Source organism: Fundulus heteroclitus, chromosome 23, assembly GCF_011125445.2.
Source record: "Fundulus heteroclitus isolate FHET01 chromosome 23, MU-UCD_Fhet_4.1, whole genome shotgun sequence".
In the NCBI taxonomy this organism is placed as follows: Eukaryota; Metazoa; Chordata; class Actinopteri; order Cyprinodontiformes; family Fundulidae; genus Fundulus; species Fundulus heteroclitus.
Window position 1 is genome coordinate 28623512 of NC_046383.1, and position 13054 is coordinate 28636565.

The 13054-nt window shown below is 44.7% G+C and overlaps 1 protein-coding gene across 2 annotated transcripts in view; it reads left to right on the forward strand.

Moving 5' to 3' along the window:
- Window positions 1–12566, forward strand: part of cyfip2 (cytoplasmic FMR1 interacting protein 2) — a 28763-nt gene extending 16197 nt beyond the window's left edge. Inside the window, exons 10-30 of one of the 2 annotated variants that reach the window (XM_012869901.3) lie at window positions 101–189; window positions 303–540; window positions 741–893; window positions 2430–2569; window positions 2692–2839; window positions 3060–3213; window positions 3369–3525; window positions 3611–3707; window positions 3798–3874; window positions 3977–4085; window positions 4176–4295; window positions 4381–4580; window positions 4657–4744; window positions 4847–4990; window positions 5167–5257; window positions 6563–6693; window positions 8972–9044; window positions 9163–9257; window positions 9385–9623; window positions 11365–11512; window positions 12399–12566. In XM_012869901.3, the coding sequence (XP_012725355.1) occupies window positions 101–189; window positions 303–540; window positions 741–893; window positions 2430–2569; window positions 2692–2839; window positions 3060–3213; window positions 3369–3525; window positions 3611–3707; window positions 3798–3874; window positions 3977–4085; window positions 4176–4295; window positions 4381–4580; window positions 4657–4744; window positions 4847–4990; window positions 5167–5257; window positions 6563–6693; window positions 8972–9044; window positions 9163–9257; window positions 9385–9623; window positions 11365–11512; window positions 12399–12566 (2859 nt within the window). Of the gene's footprint in view, window positions 1–100; window positions 190–302; window positions 541–740; window positions 894–2429; window positions 2570–2691; window positions 2840–3059; window positions 3214–3368; window positions 3526–3610; window positions 3708–3797; window positions 3875–3976; window positions 4086–4175; window positions 4296–4380; window positions 4581–4656; window positions 4745–4846; window positions 4991–5166; window positions 5258–6562; window positions 6694–6975; window positions 7646–8971; window positions 9045–9162; window positions 9258–9384; window positions 9624–11364; window positions 11513–12398 lie in introns of those variants that run through there. The other variant, XM_012869902.3, reaches the window with a different exon arrangement.
- Window positions 12567–13054: the final 488 nt, after the last annotated feature.

Genomic DNA, 13054 nt, shown 5'->3' on the forward strand with positions numbered 1-13054 from the left:
GGGCGCTTTTGCTTTTTTTTTCCGGCTCGCCTCGGAGGCTGAAGCGTGTCTGGTTGTCTGCGTGGCGGAGGGTGAGGTGTCCGTTCGCTCTGTCTTTCAGCTGCAGGTGGTGCCTCTGTTCGGAGACATGCAGATCGAGCTGTCGCGCTACATAGAGACGAGCGCCCACTACGAGGAAAACAAGTCCAGGTAAAACCGACAAAAAACAGGTTCAAATTGCGACTTCCTGTCAGGAATCTGCTCTCGCCGCCCTCCCACACCTCCCTTTATTTTTATTTTTTTCCCCCCCTCCCTCCATCCAGGTGGACGTGCACCCAGAGCAGCATCTCGCCGCAGTACAACCTGTGCGAGCAGATGGTGCAGATCAGGGACGACCACATCCGCTTCATCTCGGAGCTGGCGCGCTACAGCAACAGCGAGGTGGTGACGGGCTCCGGCCTGGACAGCCAGAAGTCGGACGAGGAGTACAGGGAGCTGTTCGACCTGGCCCTGAGGGGTCTGCAGCTGCTGTCCAAGTGGAGCACGCACGTCATGGAAGTTGTGAGTGAAAGGCCCGGGAGGCAATCGATTGCGTTTTTTTTTTTTTTTTTTTCCGCCGTGGGCAGGGAGAATCGCCTTCTCCCCAAATGTCAATATGTGTGGGTTTAGAGAAGTTAGGCTCGCTTTTTTTTTTTTTTTTTTACCATCGATCCTTCCGGCTTTGATCTGTTTTTAACACTGCTCTCTCTCTCCTCCCGCAGTACTCCTGGAAACTAGTGCATCCCACAGACAAGTTCTGCAATAAGGACTGTCCGGGCACCGCCGAGGAGTACGAGCGAGCCACGCGGTACAACTACACCAGCGAGGAGAAGTTCGCCCTGGTTGAGGTCATCGCCATGATCAAAGGGCTGCAGGTACAGCTTTGGGAGGTTTTGGGAGCGCTTTGCAAAAAATATTCTTGCATCTGGAACGCTTTCACATTTTGTCACGTCGAGACCACAAACCAGTGTGTTTCACTACCAGATTACGTGATAGACCATCTCAAAGAAGTGCAAAACTGTAAAGGGGAAGGAAATGATACATTGGTTTTATGATTTATACAAATAGAAATACGAAAAAAAAAAAAAGAGTGTCATGTATTTTTATTCAGCCCCTTTGATCAAATACTTAGTAAATCCACCTTTCGCTGCTACCACAGCTGCACACGTTTCAGAGCATCCATCACAACAAGATGGTGCCACCACCCTAAAGACATGCATGCGCCTTTAGTCCCCTTTTACATCATTCCCTTAAAGAGTGCAACTAGTTCCCTTTAGAGGTCGCCTACTTAGTCAGCAAAGCCCATCTGCGTGTAATTTAATCTCAGGATAAATACGGATGTTCTGCGAGAGCCTCAGAGGTTTGTTGCACGATCAAGACAAAGGAAACACAAAAAATGTGAGGAAGTTTGAAGTGAAGTTAGATTATAAAACGAGATGCCGCACTTTGAACATTTTGCAGAGCATTAAACATGTGGCCATGGTAACACTGGAGGCCACATGAGCCTCCAGTGTTACCTCCAGTGTTATGAGCTCTGTTTCACCAGAGCTCATCTGGTGAAACACCAGCTATTAGCTTAACTCTGATCTTTATGGATGAGTGGAAGGATGCAAGAAGTTCCATTTATCATTTTCCACTTCATCACTTCATGAAGGGGGCTCAGCAAACCTGACGTCTTTGGTCTAATTACACCAACTTTTTAGCCTAAACGCAAAACAAGAGTTCAATTAAAAGCTAATACTTTACATCAGCTTGAGCTCGCTGTCACCACATTGAAAAGAATGATGGTGATGGCAGCACATTGTTGGGATTTTTTTCACTGGATAACTGAAAGCTGGATGGATGGAGCTAATTAAAGTGCAAATCTGAAAGAGCTTGTTAGAGGCAGCAAAAGACTTAGGATTGAGGTGGAAGATCTCCTTCCAGGAGGACATCCGCCCTTAAAAAAACTAAAACAGCCAGAGCTCTAACGCGATGGTTTTCATTTAAGCGTATTCAGGGGTTGAAGTGGCTTAAACGTAATTAAAAGTGTGAGTCTTCAGACTTCAGCCCCAAAAGACTTACTGCCGTAATGGCAGCGAACGGTGGTATTGGATCAGGAAGACTAAATACAAATGCAGGCCACACTTTTCAGATTTGAACGACAACAATAAATCTTTTTCGTTCCACTTCTCAATCATGCACTGCTTTTTGTTGACCTATCCCATGAAATCGCACTAAAATACAACAGAGTCCGTGGTTGTTGTGACATAACGTGGAAAAGGTTCATGAAGTGGGAGCACTTTCTCGCTGTACATGACACTGTGCTAAGAACGTGATCCATCCTGAAATGACGACTTAAAAGCCGAAATCAGGATGAGACGCAGGATGTCGGTAAGGATGACGGTGATTGTGTGTCTTGCGACGCGTAGGTTCTGATGGGTCGCATGGAGTCCGTGTTCAACCAGGCCATCAGGAACACAATCTACGCAGCTCTGCAGGACTTTGCTCAGGTGACCCTCAGAGAGCCGCTGCGCCAGGCTGTGCGCAAGAAGAAGAACGTGCTCATCAGGTAACGTCCGAACCAAACGACTCTCCCCATTTTCAAGTCAGACCGAACAACAAATACAGCGGAGAACCATTTTACCATTCGGTCTACCTGGATCGTTGCTTTTCCTTTCTCTGTTGACCTAGTGTGCTGCAGGCCATCCGAAAGACCGTCTGTGACTGGGAGGGGGGAAGAGAGCCTCCGAATGACCCCTGTCTGAGAGGAGAAAAAGACCCCAAGGGTGGATTTGACATCAAGGTGCCGCGGCGAGCAGTGGGACCCTCCAGTACGCAGGTAAAGAAGAAACCTCTGTGTGAAATATCTTTCTGGCGGTACGCAGCAAAAGCAGAGTAGGTGTTCGGTAATATTACTTGCTGGGGTTTTTCTTGGCCCGGTTCGAGAATTCCCTTGAAACGGGGCACACAGAGTAGGCAACGGTGACCGACATCCCAGAGGTTTGCTCAGAAGCTGCACCGGCTGATTTTTGTGTGTTTTGTGGGTTGTTTTTCTGCAGCTGTACATGGTACGCACCATGCTGGAGTCATTGATAGCAGATAAGAGCGGCTCTAAGAAAACGCTTCGCAGCAGTCTTGACGGACCCATCGTGGTGGCCATAGAGGACTTCCACAAGCACTCCTTCTTCTTCACTCACTTGCTTAACTTCAGCGGTGAGTTAAAAACCAAAAACGGACTTTGACGGAACTTCGTTTCAGGCAAAATCTCTTTCGTCTCTTATTCTTGCAGACGAGACAAAGTTTTTTTTTTCTGCCTACGTTTTGATGAACTCATCCGCTTACTGTTGTCTCGTCCTTCTGCTGAGCAGAGGCCCTGCAGCAGTGCTGTGACCTGTCGCAGCTGTGGTTCAGGGAGTTCTTCCTGGAGCTCACCATGGGCCGCAGAATCCAGTTCCCCATTGAGATGTCCATGCCCTGGATCCTCACCGACCACATCCTCGAGACCAAGGAGCCTTCCATGATGGAGTAAGACGAGCTCACTGTCACACACTCGGTCTCGACTCGTTCTTTGACAATAAGCTCCTAGTAACTTCCACCCTCCCTCTCCCAGATACGTTCTGTATCCTCTAGACTTGTACAATGACAGCGGCTATTACGCTCTCACTAAGTTCAAGAAGCAGTTCCTGTATGACGAAATCGAAGCCGAGGTAGGTCCTAACAGGGGACAGTCTAAAGGTAAAGAAACTAGTAAATCCTCTACAGAAACACATCCGTCATGGAGTTTTCCTTCCTCGTAGGTAAACCTCTGCTTCGATCAGTTTGTGTACAAGTTGGCAGATCAGATATTCGCCTACTACAAAGCGATGGCCGGAAGGTAGACAATCCTAGATTCTTCTTAGCGCCGCTTAAGGTTGCCGGCAGATGTCGACGCGGTCTTTGTGAACTTCCCCTAAATCCAGTCTGGTGTTCCCCACAGTGTCCTCCTAGACAAGCGCTTCAGAGCGGAGTGCAAAAACTACGGCGTCATCATCCCGTATCCGCCGTCGAACCGCTACGAGACGCTCCTCAAGCAGAGACACGTACAGGTAAACGCAAACTGAAGATGTCGGAACGCCAGCGCTTTCTCGCTGTTTGTTTCTGCGCTTGATTTATCTGTTTAACTGCACGTCTTTCAGCTTTTGGGTCGATCGATCGACCTGAACCGCCTGATCACCCAGAGGATCTCGGCCGCAATGTACAAGTCCTTGGACCACGCCATCAGCCGCTTTGAGAGCGAGGACCTCACTTCCATAGTGGTAGGACGATCACCGGGAGCGCAGAGGCTCGTTGTTGCTGTCCACGGCGCTTCTTTCTCACGCTGCTTCCCTAACGTCTGGGCAGGAGCTGGAGTGGCTGCTGGAGATCAACAGGCTGACCCACCGGCTGCTCTCCAAGCACATGACTCTGGACAGCTTCGACGCCATGTTCCGCGAGGCCAACCACAATGTCTCGGCCCCCTACGGACGAATCACGCTCCACGTCTTCTGGGAGCTGAACTTTGATTTCCTCCCCAACTACTGCTACAACGGATCCACAAACCGGTGGGTTTAGGATTTATCTTTGGATTTATCATTTTGCTTCGGACTCTGTGGTCAACTTTGTTCTCTCTCTCTTCAGCTTTGTACGTACCGCTATTCCCTTCACCCAGGAGCCTCAAAGAGACAAGCCAGCCAATGTGCAGCCTTATTACCTGTATGGCTCCAAGGTAGGATGACATTACTTTTTACTTTTTTTTTTTTTTTTACCTGTGTTGAAATGAAAACAGCTCAGACTTACGTCGTTTTTTCCCCTCTCTCTTTCCTCTCAGCCTTTGAACATTGCCTACTCCCACATATACAGCTCCTACAGAAACTTTGTCGGCCCGCCTCATTTCAAGACCATCTGCCGCCTCCTCGGTTACCAAGGCATCGCTGTAGTGATGGAGGAGCTGCTCAAGATTGTCAAGAGCCTGGTATTTTATCTTCGTTTTTTTTATTTATTTATTTATTTTTATCCCCTCCAAGCTTACAAACACATTTCTTCCCCCTCAATGTTCTGGGGTTCTAAATCGTATTACTCTCTCATCTTCTGGTGCTCTCTCCTTCCTTTGCCTGCTGTCGTCGATGCATCTCCTCTGTCACTTTGTAGTTACAGGGCACCATTCTCCAGTACGTAAAAACTCTGATAGAAGTCATGCCCAAGATCTGCCGTCTGCCTCGCCATGAGTACGGCTCCCCAGGTGAGCTGAATTAGATCTGTAACCGGTGGGGGGTAAAGACAAAAGGCAGCTTTGATGATTTAAAAAGAGAAAAAAAGTTATTTGAACCAACCCAATTGTGATTAACCATATTTTCTTTGACTCAGTTTCACTAGCCATACCTGAGCCTGATTACTCCCAAGAGCTGTAAGACATTAGTTAAATAGAACCTGCCTTACAACCTGAAGTAGGCCTAAAGATCTCATCAATAGTAAATAAATTCACAAACAGATGAAGTCATGTATTGGTTTGGAAGCCATTTCTAAGGCTTTGGGTCTACTGCAATCCACAGTGAGAACCATAATCCACAGAATGGAAAATAAAATGCAGAACAGTGGAGAACCTTTCAAAGGCTACCAAAATTACTCCAAGAGCCTATTGGCAACTCATCCAGGAGGCCCCACAGGAATCCAGAGCAATGTCTTCTAACCTCATTTGCCTCCACTGAGCTCATTGCTGCCCCAACTGTCAACTGTAGGAAAAAAGGCGAAAATGGCATCCATGGGATGGGATCAGAGGTCCAAATTCAAATCAGAGCAGCTGCTGAACAAGCAGAAGGGAAAGGCTCATCTCAAATATATGAAACAAAAATTCAGTGATCCAAAAAAGACTAAGAAAATATGCGGACTGAGGGAACAAAATTGTTACTTTTTGGAGGGTTTGCATTCCAAAGCACTTCACAAGAAGAATCTCATACGGACATGGTGGTGGCAGTGGGATGGTCGGGGCTTCTTTGCTGCTTCAGAACCTGGAAAAGCGTCTGTAACTGATGGATCATGAAGTCTGCCCTCAGCCAGAGAAAATGCTGAGGAGCGTCTACCCTTAGGCGTTAACACACATGGGTTATGCAGCAGGACAATGACTTGATGCACACAAGCAAATTCACTTGTGGCTGAGTCAAGTTCGGCAAAGCATGAAGTTTAATAGGGTGGAATAATGTGGAGGAGAGTGGGCCAAAACTCCTCCACAGCGATTTAAGACTCAACGCTAGTTACTGCAAATGGCTTGATGTCAGCTGTTGCCACTAAGTTTGGCACGACCAGTTATTGGGTTTGGGGGATAATTACTTCTTCACATAAAGCCTGGCTGCTTTGGGTAGATTTTTACTGAAGCCCTTATTATAATACAGCATTTTGTATTTACTCAGGTTTTTTTATTGTTTAACGTGAACATTTGTTGAATGATCTGTCAATAACACAAAAAAACAACAACAACAACAACCTGTAACCTGTTAATGTACGTCTTCTACGGGTTTTGTGGATTGATTTCCTACCCCTGCCATCTCAGGTATCCTGGAGTTCTTCCATCACCAGCTCAAGGATATCATTGAGTACGCCGAGCTGAAGACGGATGTCTTCCAGAGTCTGAGGGAGGTCGGAAACGCCATCCTCTTCTGCCTGCTCATCGAGCAAGCTCTGGTAAGGCATTCCCGCGGCCTGCCACCATCTCCATCTACACAAACTGCTGTAACGACTTCCTTGTGTGCTTCTGGTAACTCTTCATGTGATTACCTGTCCCAGTGATCCGGGAGGGGGAGGGGTGGGTCATCATTCCTGGTTATATTATCCACTGTCTCTGTGTAAATCAAACGCTGGGATGGAAAAACTTGTCAGGCCTGTGGGTGGGTGTTTGATCATTGTTGTTTTGTTTTTGTCTCAAACACAACTCTATTTTTCATTACACGCTGGCAACTACCACAGGTGGTAAGGACTTAGATTTTGCTGATTTCAAAATAACACAGAGACTATTGTTTCTATTTTTTTTTTAAATCACCCATTAATTTCTTTCAACTAATTCATAATTTCTTGGTTCTGTTTGCGCAGACGGTTTCATTTCCAATCAGCCATGGAAGGAAAAGGAATTGAGATTTTGCCATCTGTTCAGCAATTAAGCGAACGCGTCGTTTAGGTTTAGGAGATGTGTCATGACGCTTAAAATCTCAACGTCCTTGTCTTCCATGGAGGAGGCGACTCCGTCCTTCTGGTTGGTCGTTGAAACGGTCTCGTGTTGAATTCTCTTCAGTTTGATTTCTGAATTCTCTTCAGTTTGACTGCTTTCCTGCCTTGTTTCTCAGTAGTGTTGTTCTCGTCACGTGTTTTTCTCGCACCATTTCTGTGACTGCTCTGACTCGCTGTGTGTCTGCATGTTGCTTCTGATTGCATCCGAGTGGGTTTGTTTGTGGGGGTTTTTTCGTTGTTGCATGACTCTCTTCTCAACTTGAGGCTTCAAGACGCCACTTTGGCGCGCTTAGTTTAATTTGCTGTCACTAACACCAGCAAATTAAAGCATGTTAGTGGCTTTGTGATTTCACATGAAGTTCCACGCCTAATAAGAAATTCATATCTTACTGCAGTAGCATAACCTCACATTTAAAAAAATATATAAATCATGCATTTAATTAATTTACATAGTGGTTAAAAACCCCAGTTTTGGAGAAAATTTGTGCAAAATGAGCTGTTCAACAATTATTGGCGCCCCCTATCTAATTTGTCTTCTATAACCTTTCATGATGTTAAAGGGAAGGGCGTCATGGACTTAAGATTTTATCTGGATATTTTCAATTATAAGTTTTTCAACTATAAGATTGTTTAACTATAAGTGACGATAAAAAATAATTTTTAAAACTAGCATTAGTCTTTTTTTAGAATATATATGTCAGTGCACATAATCCGAGTTTTAACAACTCTAATAATGCAAGAGAAATAATGCTTACCTATTATCAAATATGCTGACAGCAGTTTGTTTAAAGGCATACTATGCAACATTTTTCAGTTAATTAATGTGTTCCATACCGTTTTGGATGATTAAATGAGTCATTTCAGGTCGAACAAAGGTTTTCTCGGCCGCCCTGGTGGTCTGTGGGGGAAATACCGCACTTGCAATTGCAAGAGCTCACGGCCCGCACACACAGGCTCAGAAGTCTCGTGGAAGACCGCGGGAGTCGGTCTTGCTTTACTGCGAGAACTCCATGTGTTTTTGTCTTGCCATTCACTATATGCACGCGCGAAAGCAACAACAAAGAACCGCGTGTTAACGTCAAATAAACATGCAAGCATATCGAGTTTTATTATTATTATTATTATTGTTATTATTATTTTGTAATTTTTTTATGTTGGCGAGACGCTACCGCGGCGGCCGCAGCAAGTAAAAGAAAAAAAAAAAAAAATAATAATAAAACTGGCGAGGCCGTGGCGGTGGCCGCGGCTTGGCGAGGCGGTGGCGGTAGCGTCTCGCAAACATAAAAAAAAAAATACATAATAATAATAATAATAAAACTGGCGAGATAGCGCCAAGATAGCGCTTCATCCCTTCACTGTGTTAGTCATTGTTTGTACTGCCGTTTTTTCGACTTTTCATTGCGTTCGTCTGTCTGCTAAGCTCAAAACAACCGCGCCTGGCTTGATGGAGAAACCAGAACAGCTGAGCATCTTTACGACAGTGCACTTTTACTTTCACCCTCTGGGGGGAGCCTCGCTGGAAAATCAACCCCGGTTGCATAGTATACCTTTAAATTATTTATTGAAAAAAAAAAGTAGGATATGTATTTAATATATAGTTTAAACTAGTATAAATTAACAAAACATGAACCTCATGGCTGCCTGCATGCTGGGTAAGGCTGTCCGTGAAGGAAAGTGAGTTGAATTTGTAGCTAATTAAAACATTTTTTTTTTTTTTTGCATTTTGCTTGACCCGTAGTCCCAGGAGGAAGTGTGTGACCTGCTTCATGCCGCCCCCTTCCAGAACATTCTCCCTAGAGTTTACATCAAAGGTAGACAAAGCATCAAATCACTCTCAGTTTCAGAGTTTGTGAACATTACCGAAGAAGCGAGTAGGCGTCCATTTAGACCGTTGCAGCTTCTGTAACCTTGGCGCTCTGTGATGTGTAGAGGGGGAGCGCCTGGAGGTGCGGATGAAGAGGCTGGAGGCCAAGTACGCCCCTCTCCACCTTGTGCCTCTGATCGAGAGGCTGGGAACTCCTCAGGTGAGTGTGATAGCCTTTAGGCTGCGCTGAAACTAAATGCACAAAAAGAGTTATATGGTTCTTTTTTGTGTGTGTTTGCACTGATCTTGCCATAAAAAAAAAAAAACATGTTCCCTTTAAATTCTAGCAAATAGCCATTGCGAGGGAGGGGGACCTGCTGACCAAAGAGCGCCTCTGCTGCGGCCTCTCCATGTTCGAGGTCATCCTGACCCGCATCCGCAGCTTCCTGCAGGACGGGGTGTGGCGTGGCCCTCCGCCCACCAACGGCGTGATGCACGTGGACGAGTGCATGGAGTTTCATCGCCTGTGGAGCGCCATGCAGTTCGTCTACTGCATCCCCGTGGGCACACACGAGTTCACGGCGGAGTAAGTAGCATCTGGCAAACATCTGCGCAGCACTTTTAAGTGTGCCGCTGGCAGGTGCGAGCTGTCAGGAACTTGAGCTGCTAATTGTGATAATGGGATGGAACCTTAATAGTAGGCATTATTGCATAAAGATTCAGGACACAGCTTTCATTCTGGCATAAAAATTAGCCCTCAGTCTGCTGTTGGCACACTGTACACAGTGTAAGCGCAGAGGTCCGGGCAGTCAGCGTCTAAGAAGGCAGACCAAGGCAATTTTTGAGTATTTTGAATGGATAATTACAACACTGATATATTTTGCGTCTTAATTAATTGTCTAATTGTAAGGTGGTGCTAATGCAAAAAAATAATTAAATAATGCACACTGAGCTCAGCAGGTTTTGCCCATTCTTTAAAGCTAAACTGTGCCAGCCCCTTCATGTTGGGTGGTTTTCTATCGTGAACAGCAATCTTCAAATCTAACCACAAATTCTCGATTGTTTTGAGGCCTGGACTTTGACTAGGCCATTCCAACGCATCTAAATATTTCCCCTCAAACCACTCTAGTGGTGCTTCAGGTCATCGTCCTGCTGGAAAGGTGAACCTCCATCCCAGTCTCAGATCGCGGGCAGACCAACGCAGGTGCCGCTCAAGAATATCTCTGCATTCAGCACCATTCAGCTTTCCCTTGACTCAGACTAGTTTCCCAGTCCCTGCTGCTAAAAATCATGCCCACAGGCTTCCTAGTGAAGGGGGTGGATACATATGCACATGCCGATTTTCACTATTTTTTTCCCAATGTTTTTGTTGGTGCAAAGAAAACATTAAAATGTATATATACATTCATAGAAATATAATACCACCATTTACATCCGATTTAAATAATTTTTTTTACGGATGCATGATATATCGGTATTAACATTGGTATCTGCCAATATCAGTAATTTTTTTAACTCATTGGTATCGGGCCGATAGGTAAAACCGGGCCGATATTAACAACCAATGTTTATCTCCATCAGGTTGCCCTTTGTGCCTGTGTTTCCAAGAGGGGAGGGGGTTGGTCATGCGGTTTTTGTTTGGTCATGTGACCTTAGTTTTATAACAAAGTTTTCACTTCTAATTGTGGTAAAATCGAGTTTTAGCGGGCAGTTTCTGGATAAATGTCAGGAGCACTTGTTTACGCTGTCGCCATGTCTCGCTGCCCTTTTTCTTTTTTTTAACGTTCTTTTTTTTTACATATATTTTTTCTCACTTCGCCATTTTGTGCAGATCCATCACATAAAGTGAGATTTAAAAAAACATTAAAACCACAGGTTGGAATAAAAAAACAGGTAAATAGAAAAGTGTGTGTGTGGGGAGGTGGGGGGGCTACTTTAGTAAGGCACTGTACAACTTCCCTGGTAGTGAGCAATAACAAACCATCCTGTGTATCAGGTCAGGAAGATGGGTTTCATGCTGTTCTGAGAATTTGTATTTGTTCTCGATGCAGTTTCAGTCCTTGCTGCTTCCCTTTTGTGTTGTGGTCTGTTATATCAGCAAGAGAAAGTAAAATACTGCGGGGATGTGGGAATCGGCCCAAGGCGTGTGGTTGTGTTCAAACAGGCCTTTTTAAAAATGTGCTTAAACCAGTCACAGTGGAAAACATGTTGATTTACAAGCAACTGTTGGGCTTAGAGACAAGACAGTGTGAACAAGTTGATACGCACTTCTGGTGCTTTAGTTTGCGGAAACTCATCTCCTGTTTTCTTTGCACCTTTCTTTCCAGGCAGTGCTTTGGGGATGGGCTAAACTGGGCCGGCTGTGCCATCATAGTGCTGCTCGGACAGCAGCGCCGTTTTGACCTCTTCGACTTTTGCTACCACCTGCTCAAAGTCCAAAGGCAGGACGGCAAAGACGAGATCATCAAAAATGTGGTGAGTACTTTCCATCCACTGCATTATGTCACTCAGCCTGGACACAGAAACCTCTCTACAGCTCCATCTCTGATCCAGCTGGTGTGATCCTTGGTCTTCAAGATCCAAAGTTCGGGGGGACCCCTATAGAAAAGCTGTATTTTCGATGATTGACTGTTTACTAATTAGGTGGCATATAAATTGACAAGGTATTCAAACCAAAGCATTGCAGTTCCACTTTATATAGGCCACAACTATTTGGTTTCAGTGTGAAAAGGAAGAACTGAAAAGGATGATATTTCCCCTTTATTATGACAAATTTCACCTTTTCCACTGGCTTTAGCATATTGCATAAGCGGTTAGCGCTGTTAGCATAAAAAAAAAGTCTCTGTGTGTCTACTTTTGTAGTAGATATTTACCTTCTGCCCACATTTCCAAATCTAGCAATGTTCTATAATAGAGGTTGACATCTCAAAAAGATAAAAAAGAGCAACTTTGCATTACTCTGTTCACCCTTCCTGTTACCTGCTGAACGTATAGCCCTCTCTCGCCCTCTGGAGGCCTGATTGAACCACAGAGATGGCTGGATGCATCTGAGAAAACAGTTTCCTTTATATACCTTCTTTCACCTTTGAGGTTCCTCTACTTCGTTTTAAACACTTAATTGTTTCTGAAAATATCTTACTTTTATTATTTTACTTGATAACAACATCCACATATATATGTGCATTAATGGATCAGAAAAAAAATAAATTCTTGATGCTTTTGAAAATCAGCCATGTCTGGTCACCTGACTATTTTAGAAGGATCTCTAATGAGAAAAATGGAAAATGGTCAAGAGGTATAAATCCTTTCCAATACATATGATTTAAGGCTACTGCTTCTGCTTTACTGTTTTCCTCTGCAGCCACTGAAGAAGATGGCAGACCGCATCAGAAAGTACCAGATCCTCAACAATGAGATATTTGCCATCCTCAACAAGTACATGAAGGCAGTGGAGACGGACAGTTCCACTGTGGAGCACGTTCGCTGTTTCCAGCCCCCTATACACCAGTCTCTAGCTACCACTTGTTGAAAAAAAAGGAGCCTTGACAAATAGTGCACACACTCTCTAAAACGTGCTCACACACACACACACACACACACACCCATACATGCATACATAGATGGATACATTCCCCCTTTAGCTGTGATGCTGATGTCTGCCTCGCCATGGCGGCTTTAAGAATCCACTGACAATTCATCTCTGTTTAACTGAAAATCAGACTGTCTTTGGATTCTTAAGAGAAGCAGACCAAAGCAGAGGTTTAACTGTATATTCATGCCTTTTTTTTCCCTTTTTATTTAATCAGAGTTTATTTTCTGTGTGGCTATCTCTCAGAATCATGCATGCCTCCTCCTACAATTGCAGCGGCTCGGTTTTACATCGGGCCACTTATGAGCAGGACTAAAGTAAGAAAAACTAAAATAAACTGAACCTGAGACTAAACTTGTGTCTTGCAAATTTTAAATGCAGCGCTCATTAAAGCTAGTGTGCTACACTAAACCGGTTTTAATTCATTC